We start from the raw sequence: 16,561 nt of genomic DNA on the forward strand, positions 1-16,561 counted from the left end.
AACAAAAAAAAGTTCAATGAGAGAATAGAGAGTGTAGGAAAGATCATCTTAGTTAGGTGCTGACACTAGAATTAAATAAGTATGTTTTAATTCCTGCTGCCCTTGATATCTTCTCTTTCTTTCCAACTGCCCATCCCCCGGCAAACACATTTTTTGTAACCAATCAGGTCGATTAGTTGATGAAAGAATGTGCAGCAGCTTGGTTAAGCTTAGAACTACTGTTTTTCTGTTTTTAAGATTTCTGCTTTTAGGTTTTGCATTATTTTGGTTTAGTGTTGTATAGGCAAGTCCTAGAAAGAGGCACCATCCCTAGTGTTTTAGTGAGGACGGCGTTATTGAACCACGGTGTAGGCGAGTAGAGACAGTACACTATCTATATCCAGGTGTCAAATATATTGTTTGTTTGTGTGCGGTTGAGTCTAGAATGTAGAATGGCATCTAAAAATGGACTTTATAATATATCTGAATGCACTCCACTGATTACCCCAATTAACACCTTAATAACCTCAACTAATCCTCTTGTTCATTGCATTTTTTTTAGCCTTTATATTTCATGCGGTTACTGAACTTCATCTAATCTGAAATGTCAAACTTACAAATGGACTCATCATTACATTTAGTTTCTCATTATAAGAATCAATGCCTGGTTTGGAATTCCACCAGTGCAAAAATCTTCCTTTGGTAATTTCAGCAGTTAGTTTGCAGATTTGTCTGTATAACTGGTCAGAAGCATTGCGTGGATTAGCTTAATGGGCAACAAGGCTCACCTTTTATTGTCTTTTCACTTTGGGAAGAAAAATATAATTATTTCACAAAGCAGAAATACTTGTTATGATTATATTCAACTGTGCATTTTGATGAGTAAAAATTCATACCTCCTTTGTTCCTCGGTGCTTCACAATCTACAATATTGAGCTGAATGTTGTCATCATCTTTTTCTTCCTTATCATTTCCCAGAACCATCCAATTCTCTATCGCATCATCACTTTCTGTTCCAGAACTTCCACTCTCTTCCATCGTTGTTCCCTCTTGGATCTGTTGACATGTTCTGCCCATCCTTTCGTTTAATGTCTGCATTTCAGCCAATCTATTCATGCTTGATGTTGAATGATTTGAATAGCGGTCTGATCCAGGTGCACGTTCACCCATGGACTGTTCTTTGTTTTGCTTAAGGTAACATTCTGAGGGTTTAGCATCCTTGTGTGTATAAACACTATCATCGCATTCAGAGTCTGACAAAACTATGACATCAGGGCTATCTGAAATGACTACAACATCACTATCAGTCAAAATAATTTGCTCTTTGCTTTTTCTTGAATGCTTTGCTTTATCTTCAACTGAAGTGATATGGGGATTTATAGCAACTGTGTCCCTCTTTCCATCCATCTTCGCTTCATTAATATTATTTGCATAATGTACTTGACTGTATAACTGGAACTCCACTTCACTATCAATTTCTGCCTCACTAGAAGATTCCTCGTGATACAGCTCATCTTCATAGGCCTCCAAGTCATCATAACCCAACATTGTGGTAAAAGTAAATTATCCTGTGTAAAATGGAGGGAAAATATTACTGGTTTAAAACATATCATTGTTCATCATTGTACATTTTCCAGTGACTTCCTCGTTTAGGAGGCAACATTTCAAAATATTCAAGACCCTAATAATTGAGCAATGCATCTTGAAAAAAACAGTTAATTTTTTAATGTTTAACAGAGAGAAGAAAAGTAAGTATTGAACTCAAAACCTCCAACACTTATGTAATTTTCTGCAGCAGAACTGAAATGGCAGAGGGAAGATAACCAACATAAAGAGGTGAGAGGGAGGGGTGACCAGCGCCTGCAAAGCAGCATTCTCAGCCCCTTAATACTTCCTGTACACTCATGACTGTGAGGCCAATTTCTGCCTACACCATGTTCAAGTTTGTAAATGCCAGCACCATCAGAGGCCCGATCTCAAACAATACAGGATGGAGCACAAGAGGTAACTCAGCGGGACAGGCAGCATCTCTCGAGAGAAGGAATGGGTGACATTTCGGGTCGAGGCCATTCTTCAGACTGAAGACCTCAAGTCTGAAGAAGGGTCTCGTCCCGAAACATCATCCATTCCTCTTCTCCAGATGCTGCCTGTTCCTCTGAGTTACTACTGCATTTTGTGTCTATTTTCAGTGTAAAGCAGCATCTGCTGTGCCTTCCTACATGGTGATCAGCCTCAACGACTACCATCCTGTTACACTTGCATCCACCATTATGGAGTGCTGTGAGATTATGGTTATGATGCAAATCAACTCCCGTCTCAGAAATCTCAAGATGGCAGGGTGGAAGGTGCAGGGGAAAGTTGGTGGCCATGAACTGTCTGCAAAATCACCTTCCGAATCCTTGGAAACTGCTCTAAAGTTCTGCGGTCAGTTCAGGAAACGGGACATGGCAACCTCACCACACAGTGGGGAGACGACTAGAGGAGGCATTGTAAAGTTGTGGTGGTTACTTTGTTGGTGGAAGCGGCAGCTTGGGGTTCTACAGCAGCCTGATGAGTGAGCAGTCGGAAAAAGCCTGCAGCAGGAACAGTAATGGAAGGAAGCAAAGGCATTGTACAGGGCCCAGTCAACATCAACATCATTGATCCAATGCCGCCAGGACACCGGGCCTTAAAGTGAGTAAATAAATCATATCTCCTTATGCCAAGATCAGACTTTTCCGTGGCCTCATACTTGAAAAGTTACAAGATGGTAACAGAACATGGCGACTCCTCGCATACTGTCCCAAAAGAGGATCTAATTACAATGATTTCACTCTTTTACTTGTTTATGATTGTACTTGGGCATAGTATGATGATATGACTGGATAGAACACAGAACAGGTTTTTTTTACTGTATTTCAGTACACATGACAATAATAAACTTAAATAAACTAAAATAACCTGTATCGGCTTCAATTGGCCACAACAGGTCAACAGCAGAAGACATCTCACTGTCTCCTCGCTGACCATCTGGATAGCAGGAACACATTTTATTTTAAAAGCACCTGGAACACTCCTGCCCAATTCAATTGACAAGTTGCATCATTGATGTCAAGTTCTCCCCAAAGCCCCTATCCAGACTTCCAAAATCACATGTAGATAAAACCCAAATCATAGGCCAAAGATCCACTCTTACTCGCACAAGAGCTCCAATTACCATTGACTCTCCAAGAATCCAGAACAACAAACTGTTCTTTACAAAGGACAGGGTACACTTGCTAACACTCGTACCGCTTGTACAAACCATACAGTCAACAAACACAAAAAATCATATAATTATAGGGAGTTCACGGCAGTCGGGTCACGACCCATGACCGGTACTGTTGCTACGCTACGCCAAGTGGAGTACAGGCGATAAACTGCAGGTAAGAGCTTAACATTGTTTCCAGCGTAGGTGGCCCGTTAAAACCTGCCGAAATTGTCAATTTTTGGGCTGTAAATAATGATGGAAATCGGGATAAGCATGTGAGACATTTAGCCTACTTCAGAATTCCAAAAGTGAGGAGAAATGACAGTAGATAGAAGCGAGAGCTGAAGGGACAACAACAGCCAGAATGCTTAGCGAACATTGGCCATTTGCTCACTGCATTTCATCAACAAAGGCATTACTTGTGTTTTTTCTTGATTCCTAAAAAGTTTCAGAAGTAATAAATCTGGCTGTAAATTTTTTAAATATAAATCGCCCATGGTTCTCGTGGGTTTTTACATACAAAATGAAAACGCATCTGAAGAAAAATTTACAGCCAGATTTATCACTTCTGAGACTTTTTAGATACCAAAGGAATCAAGAAAAAACACAAATAATGCCTTACTGTTGATGAAATGCAGTGAGCAAACGCGATAATTCCCAATATTTTCAATTCTAATATCTGCATGGCCAATGTTCGCCAAGCACATTAGCTGTTGTTGTCCCTTCAGCTCTCGCTTCTCTTTTCCGCTTCACTTTTGGAATTCTGAAGTTGGGTACTCTCACACTTACCCCGACTTCCACAATTTTTTACACCGCAAAAACTCGACATTTTTGCGGTTTTTAATAGGTAGGAAAGTACGCGTTTCTTGCATTAATAACATATACCCGAAGTTACGGATGTCCTCCAGATGGATTGAGCGGCTCCATGCGTCAAGCCCTATGACCCAGTGACCTTACGTGCAACCCCCCTATAGAAGCTAAAACTACAACCTGCACACTTGGCTCACACAAAATCTGTGGCCCATCAACTTTCATACTGGAGGAAAGGCTCTGCATATATGGGGTCTCTAACTGCATGAACTTTATGTTAGCACAGGTTCGGCAAGTAAGCAAAACTTGGCAGATGGACATAAAAAGCTGGTGTAACTCATCGGGTCAGGCAGCATCTCTAGAGAAAAGGAATAGGTGATTTTTTTTGGGTCAAGACCCTTCTTCAAACTGAGAGTCAGGGCAAAGGGAAACAAGGGATATAGAATAAATGAATGAAAGATATGCAAAAAAGTAATGATAAAGGAAACAGGCGGTTGATAGTTGTTTGTTAGGTGAGAATGAGTGCAGTCAATGAGACTCAACAAAATGACTTTGCAGCTAGTATGACTTGGGTGGGGGAGGGATAGAGAGAGGGAATGCAGGGGTTACTTGAAGTTAGAGAAATCAATATTCATACCTGGGTTGTAAGCTGCCCATGTGAAATATTAGATGCTATTCCTCCAATTTGCATTTGGCCTCACTCTGACAATGGAGGAGGCCTAGAACAGCAATGTCAGTGTGGGAATGGGTAGGGAAATTAAAGTGTTTGGCAACCGGGTGATCAGGTAGGTCCAGGCAGACTGAGCGAAGGTGTTCAGCGAATCGATCGCCCAGTCTATGTTTCGTCTCGCCAATGCACAAGAGTCCACACTTTGAACAACGGATACAGTAGATGAAGTTGGAGGAGGTGCAAGTGAACCTCTGCCTACCCTGAAAGGACTATTGGGGTCCCTGGTCAGAGTTGAGGGAGGAGGTTTAGAGACAAGTGTTGCATCTCCTGCAGTTTCAGGAGAATGTACCTGGGGAGGGGGTGGTTTAGGTGGGAAGGGATGAGTTAACCAGGGAGTTGCAGAGGGAATGGTCTCTGTGGAAGGTGGAAAGGGGTGGAGATGGGAAGATGTGACTAATGGTGGGATCCCGTTGGAGGTGGCGAAAATGTCAGATTAAGGGCCTGTCCCACTTGTCGATTTTTTTCGGCGACTGCCAGCATCAATGACTGAAGTATCAGGTCACCAAAAAATTTGCAGCGTGATGACCTATTGACGAGCGGTGTTTTTTCAAGTGTCACAACATTTTTTTTGTCACTGCTGGATTTTGAAATGTTCAAAATCTTTTGGAGACACTAACATGACGCCAGCAGTCGCCAAAAAAAATCGCCAAGGGGGACAGGCCCTTTATGTGTTGTATGCAACGACTGATGGTATGAAAGGTAAGGACTAGATGGACTTCAACACGGAAGAATGCGAGGCTATCTACTTCGGTAAAAAGTATAGAAAGTTATAATATTTACGTTGATGAGAGATTGAAAGATGTTGTTATCTTCCCTCTCAGTCCTAATGCAGGGTGTCGACACCCCCACAGATGCTGCTCGACCCACTGAGTTCCTCCAGCAGGTTGATTTTAATTAAATATACATGAAAAGTTGTAGTAACTCGATGGCTCAGGCAGCATCTCTGGAGACGTTTCAGAAATGTCACCCATTCCTTCTGTCCAGAGATACTACCTGACCCGCTGAATTACTCCAGCTTTTTTTGTCTATCTTCAGTGTAAACCAGCATCTGCAGTTTCTTCCAACACACTTACAGTAAATCGTAGTTACAACTTAGTGACATGTGACCACCATGGGGTTTTCCCGGTCCCAGGGTCTCCGCGCGCGCTCGCCGCTCGCTCGCTGGGGATGGCGGGGTCGCGCGCGCGGCCACGTGCTCGTGCTCGTGCCCGGTCAACACGTGCTGTTACCGATTGCGCGCGGGGCGACAGTTAGGCCCCGGACAGCGGCGTCGGCGTCGGTATCGGCTCCTCCTGTGGCCCCGCTGCTGTGACACCGGCCCTACTTCCGCAGCTTCTCCCGCGTCGATGCCGCCCCGAAAACGTGCCACACATTTGAACGGCCGTTTAAAGAATGTTTTATTCCGCCCGCAGACACAGACAGACAGACAGACCCGAACCTGTTTACATCGGGAACAAGCCGCTCAGCAGTTCTGCCCCTCTTTCACTCTGCCGTCTCAGCTGGCCGACCAAACCATCTTCCCCGACGTTTGTGCCAGCAAAAGCAGCCTCCGAACCAGCTGGCCGACCATGACAATTCCCTTGGTGAATGTTTTTACAAATCAAGTACGCAATGCAGCGAGGCTGCAGTTTCAGCAGTTAAAGTACGCGCAGTTTAATCATAGTACAATAAAATGTGTGTACCTAATTTAAAATATAAACTAATTCAGTACGGAAACTGGCCTTTCTGCCCATCGTGTACAGGCAAGCTGAAATATTCCACCCTAAATTCAATAGGTGTAGGAGTAGGCCATTCGGCCCTTCGAGCCAGCACCGCCATTCAATGTGATCATGGCTGATCATCCACAATCAGTACCCCGTTCCTACCTTCTCCCCATATCCCCTGACTACGCTATCTTTAAGAACTCTATCTAACTCTTAAAAACATCCAGAGAACCGGCCTCCACCGCCCTCTGAGGCAGAGAATTCCACAGACTCACCACTCTCTGTGTGGAAAAGCTTTTCCTTGTCTCCGTTCTAAATGGCTTACCCCATATTCTTAAACTGTGGCCCCATTTGCTGGACTCCCCAAACATCAGGAACATGTTTCCTGCCTCTGGCGTGTCCAAACCCTTAATTACCTTATATGTTTCAATAAGATCCCCTCTCTTCCTTCTAAATCCTCCAAGCTACTGAGTGTGTTCTTCCGTTCAAATGTCGGAGTTCTATCATCCCGACGAGAGGGCCTGAACATTGGGCCGCCGTAGCGGCCACTGCGGAGGGCTCAAAGTCCCCGACCACGGGTGAACAATGAGGAAGATGACTGAACTTTATTGACTTCCCTCACAGTGGGAAACGTTGATGGGAGGATGTTTTTGTTAAACTCTATCGTGTATTATGTTCTTTTTTATTCGCATGGATGTATGGTAACTCAAATCTCACTGCACCAATTGGTGCATGTGACAATAAATGGAACTTGAACTTGAATTCCAGAGTATACAAACCCAGCTGCTCCATTGTATCAACATATGACAGTCCCGCCATTCCGGGAATTAACCTGGTGAACCTACGCTGCACTCACTCAATAGCAACAATGTCCTTCCTCAAATTTGGAGACCAAAACTGAAGACAATACTCCAGGTGTGGTCTCACTAGGGTCCTGTACAACTGCAGAAGGACCTCCTTGCTCCTATACTCAACTACCCTTGTTATGAAGGCCAACATGCCATTCACTTTCATTGCCTGCTGTACCTGCATGCTTACTTTCAGGAACTGATGAACAAGGTCCCCCAGATCTCTTTGTACTTCCCCTTTTCCCAACTTGACACCATTTAGATAATAATCTGCCATCCTGTTTTTGCCACCAGTGGATAACCTCACATTTATCCACATTAAACTGTATCTGCCATGCATCCTCTAGTTTATTATTGTCATGTGTAAAGAGGTATAGTGAAAATACATTTATTACATGCTACCCAGTCAGCGGAAAGAATATACATTATTACAATCAAGCCATCCGCAGTTTACAGATACAGGATAAAGGGTATAAACATAGTGCACAATAAAGTTAGAAATGCTGCTGTTGAAATAATGATTTGAAAAGATAGAGTGATTATAATACTTGATAGCAAATCCACTTCTAAGACCAGCATGCAGAGTCACCTGGCTTCAGCGCCACTAAGTTAATTCTCCAACACCATCACATCCTTCCTATGGTAAAGTAGTTTGAATTGCATACATTACTCCATCTATGGCCTCACTAATGTTTTATAAAATCCAATGCCCTCCCTGCTCTTACAATCTATGTCTTTACTAATGAAAGCAGGAATCTGCAGTGTGCATGATAGCAAATCCACTTTTAAAATCCCTAGCAATCTACGTATGCTGCTGACATCGGGGTACTTTTTGACATGTCATTCAAGTCCTCAGCTGGAATAATATGTGCATTGCACTAGCTGCTGTAATATGACAAGGGTGCGATTGTGCTGGAGAAACTGCAAGAGGATTTGCCAAGGATAGAATATTTCAGCTCTCATGAAAGACTACATTTATTTTCTTCGGAATGGTGAAGGTGGGTGGGTGGTCTCATTGAGGTACAAAATTAGAAATGACACGGATTGGGCATTTTTAAGTCCCTGTGCCCATTCCTAGAGTTCTACAATTTATTGTATATATCTTAGCCTTATTTATCCAGCTAAAATACATAGATCAATTTTAAAGGATTAAATTCGATCCCCATCTTACAAACGTATCAACGTTATTCCATAGCCAAGGACTGTTCTTCCAATTAATAACAGTCCCAATTTTGGCGCTGTTTGTGTGTAACAAGCACAAGGCTCCCAGCACATGTAGCTTCCCATTGCCCTCCTCTGCTCCCTCTCACAGCCAAGTTCTGATTAAATTTGCCAAACTGCCAATTGCTGTCATGAGTCATATGGAAATTTGAGTTCTCCATTTCTCCACAAAACATTTGTGACCACAACCATTAGTTAATCAACGGCAAAATATCCTGCAGATGTAAAATCCACTTTATAAATGCAAAATCCTTCTTTATAAAAACATTACATGAGTATTTCTTTATTTTGTGAGTATATCTACATGAGTTATATCTTGCAATGACATCACTATTTATATCATTAGACCAGATTAAAATTATACCCCGCATTTCATCAATTAGCAATCCCACCTGTGTAAATTTAGTTTAGTTCATGTGTACCGAGGTATATGAAAAGCTTTTAGTTGCGTGTCTCCAGTCACCGAAATGACTAGATATGATTACAAATTTGTAAATTGAGTTGGATATGTATTTGTGGTGGATATGCACAGTGGTGGATGTATAAGAAGTAAAGTGGCGCTAAAGGGTCTTCCTTGCACAGCACCAGTTTTGAGGATTATTGTGGAGGATGACATCCCCTATCCTCACTGATTGTGGTTTGTTGGACAGGAAGCCGAGGATCCACTTGCAGAGATGAGCGCTGACTCCACGTTCTATGTTCCAAGTTCCAAATAACACAAATGATTTCACCTCCCATGTTACAACTTTCTGTAATGAACATCTCATTTAAGTTTGGTCGAGATTTTCCTCATTGATCTTCCAATTCCAACTAATATGATTTTAACATTCAGAACTTTGTGTTCTCTTTCCTTTAAATCCAACTAAATGTTCATCTTCCATATTTTTCCCATTTTCATTGATAAACTGACTTCACAGTCTCCTTTTTACAAACCCTTAGTGATTTTATTTTCCCCTTCTACATTCTGTTGTTGTTTGTTTACATCTCCCAATTCATTCTGAGTTATAATATTGATTCTATTTTCACTACATCACCAAGTTTCCACCTGCAAGAGATCATTTTCAGATTTCATATCATTTTTGTGACATTTGCAAGAAAACTTAAAATATTTTTTCTTCTGAAATAGAATGTGTTTACACTCTCATTAACATTTACTGCCATCTTTAATTTTAATCAATTTGATTTTATTGCCCTAATAACACCAAAGACTATTTTCATTTTTTCTGGTACAGGTACTAAGATTTTCCAGGTCATTTTCAACAAAGAAATAAATTGTCAAATGCTACCAGGTCATTATCAAATTGTCTGTCATAAAGAAGTAGAATTGTTGAATATGAAGGCATAGTAGGAAGCCGTTTAGTCCTATGAGACTCTGCTGCCTCTGGAATAGTCATTTACTGTACATATTCCTGACCTTGCCCTTTCCTAAAACATAACAACAATAATGTTAAGCATTTTCCCTCATACTCTTTAAAATTCACATCAATGTGAACATATATTTTTAGATTTTTAATCCATCATTATGTCCAGCGGAGAAATTTATGTTTGGTTACTGATACTGAGCATGTTTGAAAATATTTATTGTCATTTGCATTCATTTCCATACATTTGAAATATGTGCAGGGGTGCACAGCCGTAACTTGAAGTCCTTGCATTCATTGCTGCAAAAAACTAAAAACAAATTTCTCCCATGAACCACTTATTGTAATGAAAAGTGAAATTCCAATTTCTTCTTTTATTTTGTGATAACCCCAGTCACTAAATCATTCACAGTTGAAATAGCTATTCCTTATTTAAATTATCATTGCCCCGTTAAATTTGGACAGTCATATTAGATCTCCTTGTAACAATCCTCTTCTTTAAAAGAACGCTAGTTTCTCTTTGTTCAAAACGAAAGCTCCATCTCTGTGATTAAAGAATCACAGAAAGAAACTATTTGACCAATCATGCCAGTGCCTGCTTTTTGAAAGAGCTTTCCAATTAACACCCTCTCCTATCCTATCAACAAAACCCTGTAACATTTCCTCTTTTAAATATTTTTTCAGATTCCATGTGTAATGTTTCTCGTCCTTTCAACTCTGGTTCTTGCCAATTATTAAACTCTGTGTTTGGTTTACTTATGGGAGCAATTTGTCCTTATTTATATGATATTGTTGATTTTAAAAACATCTGTTAAAACTCCACATTCCTAGTAACATTCTGCTAAATCTTCTTGGCATTGTCTGTGAGGTCTTTATATATTTCCCAAGGATGTAATTAATTTGGAAAAGGTGTGGAAGGATTTACCAGGATGTTACCAGGACTAGAACATTTGAGTTATAAGAAGAAGCTAGATAGGCAAGGACATTTTTCTGTTGAACAGGAGGCTGAGAGTTGAGTTTTTAGAAGTACCTGTATATAATTTTCATGAAGGGCATAAGGTCATTAACTTTTCTCCGTGTAGGGGTGTCTAAAACTAGTGGTTTAAAATGAGGGGGCAAAGATTTAAAAGGGCCAGAAGGGTAACTTAAAAGGGTCAGGCAATTACTATAATTAAATGACACTTGGACAGGTACATGGATTAGAAAGGTTGAGGAGGATATGGGGCAGGTGCAGGTAAGTGGAACTAGCTCAGTTCACTAACTTGGTCAACATGCACTAGTTTGGCCAAGGGGCCTATTTCCGCATTGTATATCTCTATAAATGTTGGTGCCCAAATTGGATGCCATATTCAGGAGAGGCCTAAGTAGATTATCTACATCCATTTATGTTGTTGGAGTTCCTTCTAGGGCATTAAAAACTCAGCACAATATTCTGACTACATTGGCAATTTGAAAATTTTAATTCGGGTTTATTTTTTAATCTGTAAGAGATTAAAGTGGTTAGAAGTAATGGGACAAGAGTAAATCATTTAGTCCCTTAGAGCTGTAAAAAGATGCAATGTATCATCCACATCAACCAACTTCAGTTCTCTTGCCTCATAAATTTATTTTCTGACATAAGTTCAACAACCTGAAATATTAACTGTTTCTCTCAATCCACAGACCTTGCCTGACCTACTGACTATCTTCAGCAATTTGTTTTATTATTTATTAGTTCCATCAAAGGCAATATTTTGAGTCTTTAGCTAAAAGGTGCTTAATTCCATTGTTATTCTATATTCAAAGCAATAATAACCTTGTCTGTGCAATCTATTATGACAGTTTAAATCACCCATCTTCGTATTATTATAGTGGTTCTCCACTGAACTTTCTCCCAGGTTAATCCATGCTTTCTGAGGTACCAGGCTTGGCACAGGAGTTATATTCTACTTTAAATTGGGTTTAAATAAAGCTTTATTTAACTCCATTATAACTTAATTCCTTCATATTCCACCCCTCAGAGTCCAATATTCCATTAGCAATTTTTTGTATCTGCTTTTACTGATACCTGGACCCCTGAAATATATCTGCTAACACACAAACCTAATGTCTCAGCATGTAGTGAAGACTCATCCATCTTTCTTGAGACAATTTGGACAAGTTAATATTTCCTTGGATTGACTTCAATCTATCTTTATATCCACTAACTTAAATTATCAAAATGCCATTGTAGCTTTGATCATCGATCTGCTCTACTTACTGTTGAATGTAACTTGGTAATCAACCGGGAAGTTGGATAGGTAGCTCGCAGTTTTATTAACTAAGACATGTTTATGTACACCATAAAATGGAATCACTATTGTAGATCTCTGCAGATGTCATCAATAAAACGATATACTATTTATCAGATTTTTTTTCTCAATTGCTTACTCCTAATCAATTCCCTAGGCCAATACGTTTCCTCCAATTCCACACATTCATGGTTTTGCAAACACTCTCTTATGTTGAACCTTATCAGAACTGATAGATGATCGTAAAAAATGTTTGAGTGAATCTTGTAGAGGCTGAATGTCAAAACTCACCTATCTTCCACATAGACCGTGATAGCACAGTTGAACATTAAGCTTATTGTCCCTGATGACCTTACAGACATCATCTCCTCAGGAGATTTTCCTCCATGGTGCCCAACTTAATTGCCACCAAAATTCACTGCCTGCTTCAGCCTCTTTCTAAGACTGTGTAATCCAGTGGTTCAGCCTGTACTTGAACTACAGAATTTCTTCATGTTTTGGCTATTTTTATTCTCCCTTTTGTACAATTTCTCCCCAGATGGATCTGTGTCTCTTCCAAAGCCATCTACCATTTTAACAATTTATGAATTCCTGGACTGCATCATCTTTTTATCAAGGACATCCAAATTTTCACATGCCTGTCTGAAAATCATCTGCATCTTCCTTGAATGGAAGAGCCCAATCATTCCCAATCAAACTCTTTGCTTCATCTAACTGAACTTATTCTCAAATGTTGACTCCATCACTTCCTCCAAATAAAGGTGTAGTTATGGAGGGATTAGAAAAGTCCTCGTTATGCCTATCATTTTTGTAGGATATCGAGAGTTCCTCTGTCCTCTCTTTGTTTTATTTACCTGTATGTCAATTATTGTGCTGTTTCCAGCGTATATTTTTAATTGGAAAAATCAAATCTTCTTCAAATTTTCACCATCCACTGATGGTGGTCTTTTTTACTTCACCTGAAATAATATGTTTATTCCAGCTAGCCACAGTTGCAAGTATTATCAAGCTAGTTTTCACCTCCACATGATCTTTTTCTATCTTCCCATCACTTCCTCAACAGCTCTATTATAATTTTATGGAAATAAAATGTTTAAGTACCTAATTTGCTAACCCACTTCTATGGTTGCCTTAACTTTATAAAATCCAATTTCACCTTTCAATTGTTGTCTCTATCTCATCATATTAGATGATAAAAGTTTTCATCAAATTTAAGCCTTCTCCTTCAGATTATTTGATAAGGTCCTTGCCGCCAGCTGTCTCATTTCCTGCACATTTCTCTTACCCCTTCCCATCCTGCCTGGTACCATGATGGACTCCTTCCTATTTTCATTTTTCATTCTGCCAATCTTCACTTTCAATAGGTAAGTTTTTTACATTTCCATTATATTAAGTATGATGTTGCCATTACATACATTGTTCACTTCCCTTCGTTTTCAGCATTAAGTGGAATGAACTGTTCTCACCGTGATAACTATTCCACAATTCATTTAGCTTTATTTAAATGGAGATGGATAGGGTGGTATTAAGGAGGAATTATCTGGAGATGTCTGGGATAATAGGAAATATGAGAAATGTGAGCTTCAGCGGATATTTAAGCAGCAATTTCATAACACTCAGCAGAAATTTATCCCACTCCAAAAGAGAAACTCAATGAGAAGGATGAGTAATCCAAAGTTAACAGAGACGATCATGGAAAGAGTTAAATCAAAAACAAGTGCATACTAGGCGGCAAAAGCTGGTGATATAAGACCTTTTCAAGTACCCACAGCAGAAGGTCAACAGAGCTTTAATGGATATACTGTATGAAAAAGAAGATGATGGCTGATGTATGTGGGTCCTGGAGGGAGAGACTGGAGAATTAATCATGGGAAATAAAGAAATAGGATAGAAATTAAGCCAATACTTTACATCAGTTTTCACAAGGGCAGAATATTGAAAAACTAATAAGATTAAAGGCAGACAAGCTACCAGGATCTGAATTAGAGTATTTTAAAGGAAGTGGCTGCAGAGATAGTAGTGTTCTTCATTGAAAATCATCAAATATCACTGGGTCCTGGGAGGGTACTAACAGATTGGAAAACCATAAATTTAATGCTCTTGTTCAAGTAGGAAGGAAGGCAAAGAGTGAGAAACTTGCTTGCTTAACTTTGTAATTGGGAAGATGTTAGGATCTACAATGACAGATGTAATCTATCTATCTATCTATCTATCTATCTATCTATCTATCTATCTATCTATCTATCTATCTATCTATCTATCTATCTAATCTTGTTATCGTCCAGTTTGGCGGTCTTTCTATTTGCGCAAAAACGGTTCGCGAAAGCGCTAATGATTTTCGCCAGTTCACTCACCATTCTCCTGTGTTGCGAGTTTCATTCCGATCGATTGAATGTCGTAAAAGTTAGCGAGGTTTAAAAATCTTTAAAACCATGCGTGTGCAGATCGAGCACTTCTCCTGCCAGTCAGCGCTGCGTGGATTAGTCTCGTCCCCTGTCACTCCCCGGGACAGTCCGCCCCTTCCTGCGCCATCGCGTCTTTACTGTAGCTGAGGATGGCCGGTGGAGGTTTCCAACCGGACTTTCGGAGGGACCCGAAGCAGCCCAGCCCAGCCCCGCCCCAAGTAGCCGCCCATCCCAAGCAGCAGCCCTGCTCCAAGCAGCAGCCCAGCCCCAAGCAGCTGCACAGACCCAAACAGCAGCCCTGGGTTGGAGACCCGACCCAGCCCAGCCGGGCCCAGAGTCGGAGACGTAGCCCAGAGTCGGAAACCCAGCCCAGCCCGGAGTCGGAGATGTTGCCGATGTCGCCAAATGGAAAGCGGAGACTCTGATCCCGGCAGAGGAGAACGACCAGCGACCAGCGCCCGCTGTGAGTTCCCATCGCACCGTCAATTCCAGCCATTATCCCTCCCCATGGTGCCCCCCTCTCCCCCCCCCTTCCCCCCATGATTTACCCCCCCCCTCTCCCCCATGGCTCCCCCCCCATCTTTTATCCAAGATCACTACCCCCCCCACACCCACACCCCACCCTCTCCCACCCCCCACCACCACCCCCACACCGCCAACCCACTCCCCCACAACCCCCTCTGTCCACATACCCCCCCGCCCCACCCCCTACACACCCCAACCCCACCCACCCCACACACCCCCCTCCCCCCACCACACATCGCCCCCCCCCCCCACGCCCGCCACAACCACACACCCACCCCGCTCACACCACTGCCCCCCCCACAATCCCTCCCCCCCACACACCTTCCCCCACCCATACACACCCACACAACCCCCCACATCCCTCCCCCACCCTCCACCCCACCCCCCCCCCCCCCCCCCCCCCCACCCACACACCACCCCACCCCACACACCCCCAACCCCCCCCTCCCCCAATACCACCCTACCCCCCCACACCTCCCCATCCACACACACACACCTCCTTCCCTACCCCCCCCCCCCCCCCCCCCCCCGCCACACGCCCTACTTCCCTTCCACACATGAAGAGCAAGGGGAGGGTGTGCTCAGGTATGAGGGGAAATGAGCCGCGCCTGCGCAGTTAGGGACTATGGGTGAGTGGTGGAATATTGTGTTGGGGGAATGGGTTGCGTTGGGGGAACTGGTGAGTGGTGGAATATTGCGTTGCGGAATTTGTTGCGTGGAGGCCTCCCATGTGGCTGGGACCCAACGGGTCCCACTTAGTCTAGTGTCTATTAAAATAGAAAAACTTAGCAAGTCAACATGATTTTATGAAAGGGAGATCATGTTTTACAAATTTGCTAGTCTGTTGAGAATATAATAACTGGTCAATATGCAGCCCAGACTATCACACAAACTAACACAACTAAACTAAACTAAACATAACTAATGGAGTTCTCCAAGGACCAGTCTTTGGTTCTCAATTATTTACTAACTCATGGCAACTGGAATTTAATATAGAAAAATATGAGGTAACAATAATCAAAAGGCAATTGTCTAAATGGAGAGAGGATTCAAATGAGTGGAGTATAAAGGGGTCTAGGGTATTCTTGTGCTTGTATCAAAAAAGGTTACTATTTAGATGCAGAAAGTCAATAGAAAGGAAAATGGCATATAGGCCTTTATTTTAGATGTTGGAATTTAAAAATAGGGGAGTAGTGTTACAATTAAACTGGGTGTGGCGATGAGGCTACACCTGGACTATGTACAATTTTGGTCTTATTTAAGAAAAGATTTTTATGCATTAGAGGCAATGCAAAACCACATTCATTCCTAAGATTAGAGAATTGTTATATCAAGGAAGGCTAATCAGGTTTGGTTTGTTGAAATATATAAGATGGTAATGGGTCTTGAGATGTTTGCGATGCTTCCATTCGTGGGATAGTTTTAAAAGAAGGGCACGATTGTAAGATAAAGGGCTAGCCATTTAAAACTGAGGTGATAG

The 16,561-nt window shown here is 41.6% G+C and overlaps 1 protein-coding gene across 3 annotated transcripts in view; it reads right to left on the reverse strand.

Moving 5' to 3' along the window:
- Positions 1–6,332, reverse strand: part of zcchc7 (zinc finger, CCHC domain containing 7) — a 197,721-nt gene extending 191,389 nt beyond the window's left edge. The window contains exons 1-2 of one of the 3 annotated variants that reach the window (XM_055632717.1): positions 6,187–6,332; positions 876–1,547 (exon numbers count right to left, since the gene is read on the reverse strand). In XM_055632717.1, coding sequence (XP_055488692.1) covers positions 876–1,527 — 652 coding nt within the window. In that variant the 5' untranslated portion in view covers positions 1,528–1,547; positions 6,187–6,332. The other 2 variants (XM_055632718.1, XM_055632716.1) reach the window with 2 other exon arrangements.
- Positions 6,333–16,561: the final 10,229 nt, after the last annotated feature.

Source organism: Leucoraja erinacea, chromosome 3 (genome assembly GCF_028641065.1).
Source record: "Leucoraja erinacea ecotype New England chromosome 3, Leri_hhj_1, whole genome shotgun sequence".
In the NCBI taxonomy this organism is placed as follows: domain Eukaryota; kingdom Metazoa; phylum Chordata; class Chondrichthyes; order Rajiformes; family Rajidae; genus Leucoraja; species Leucoraja erinaceus.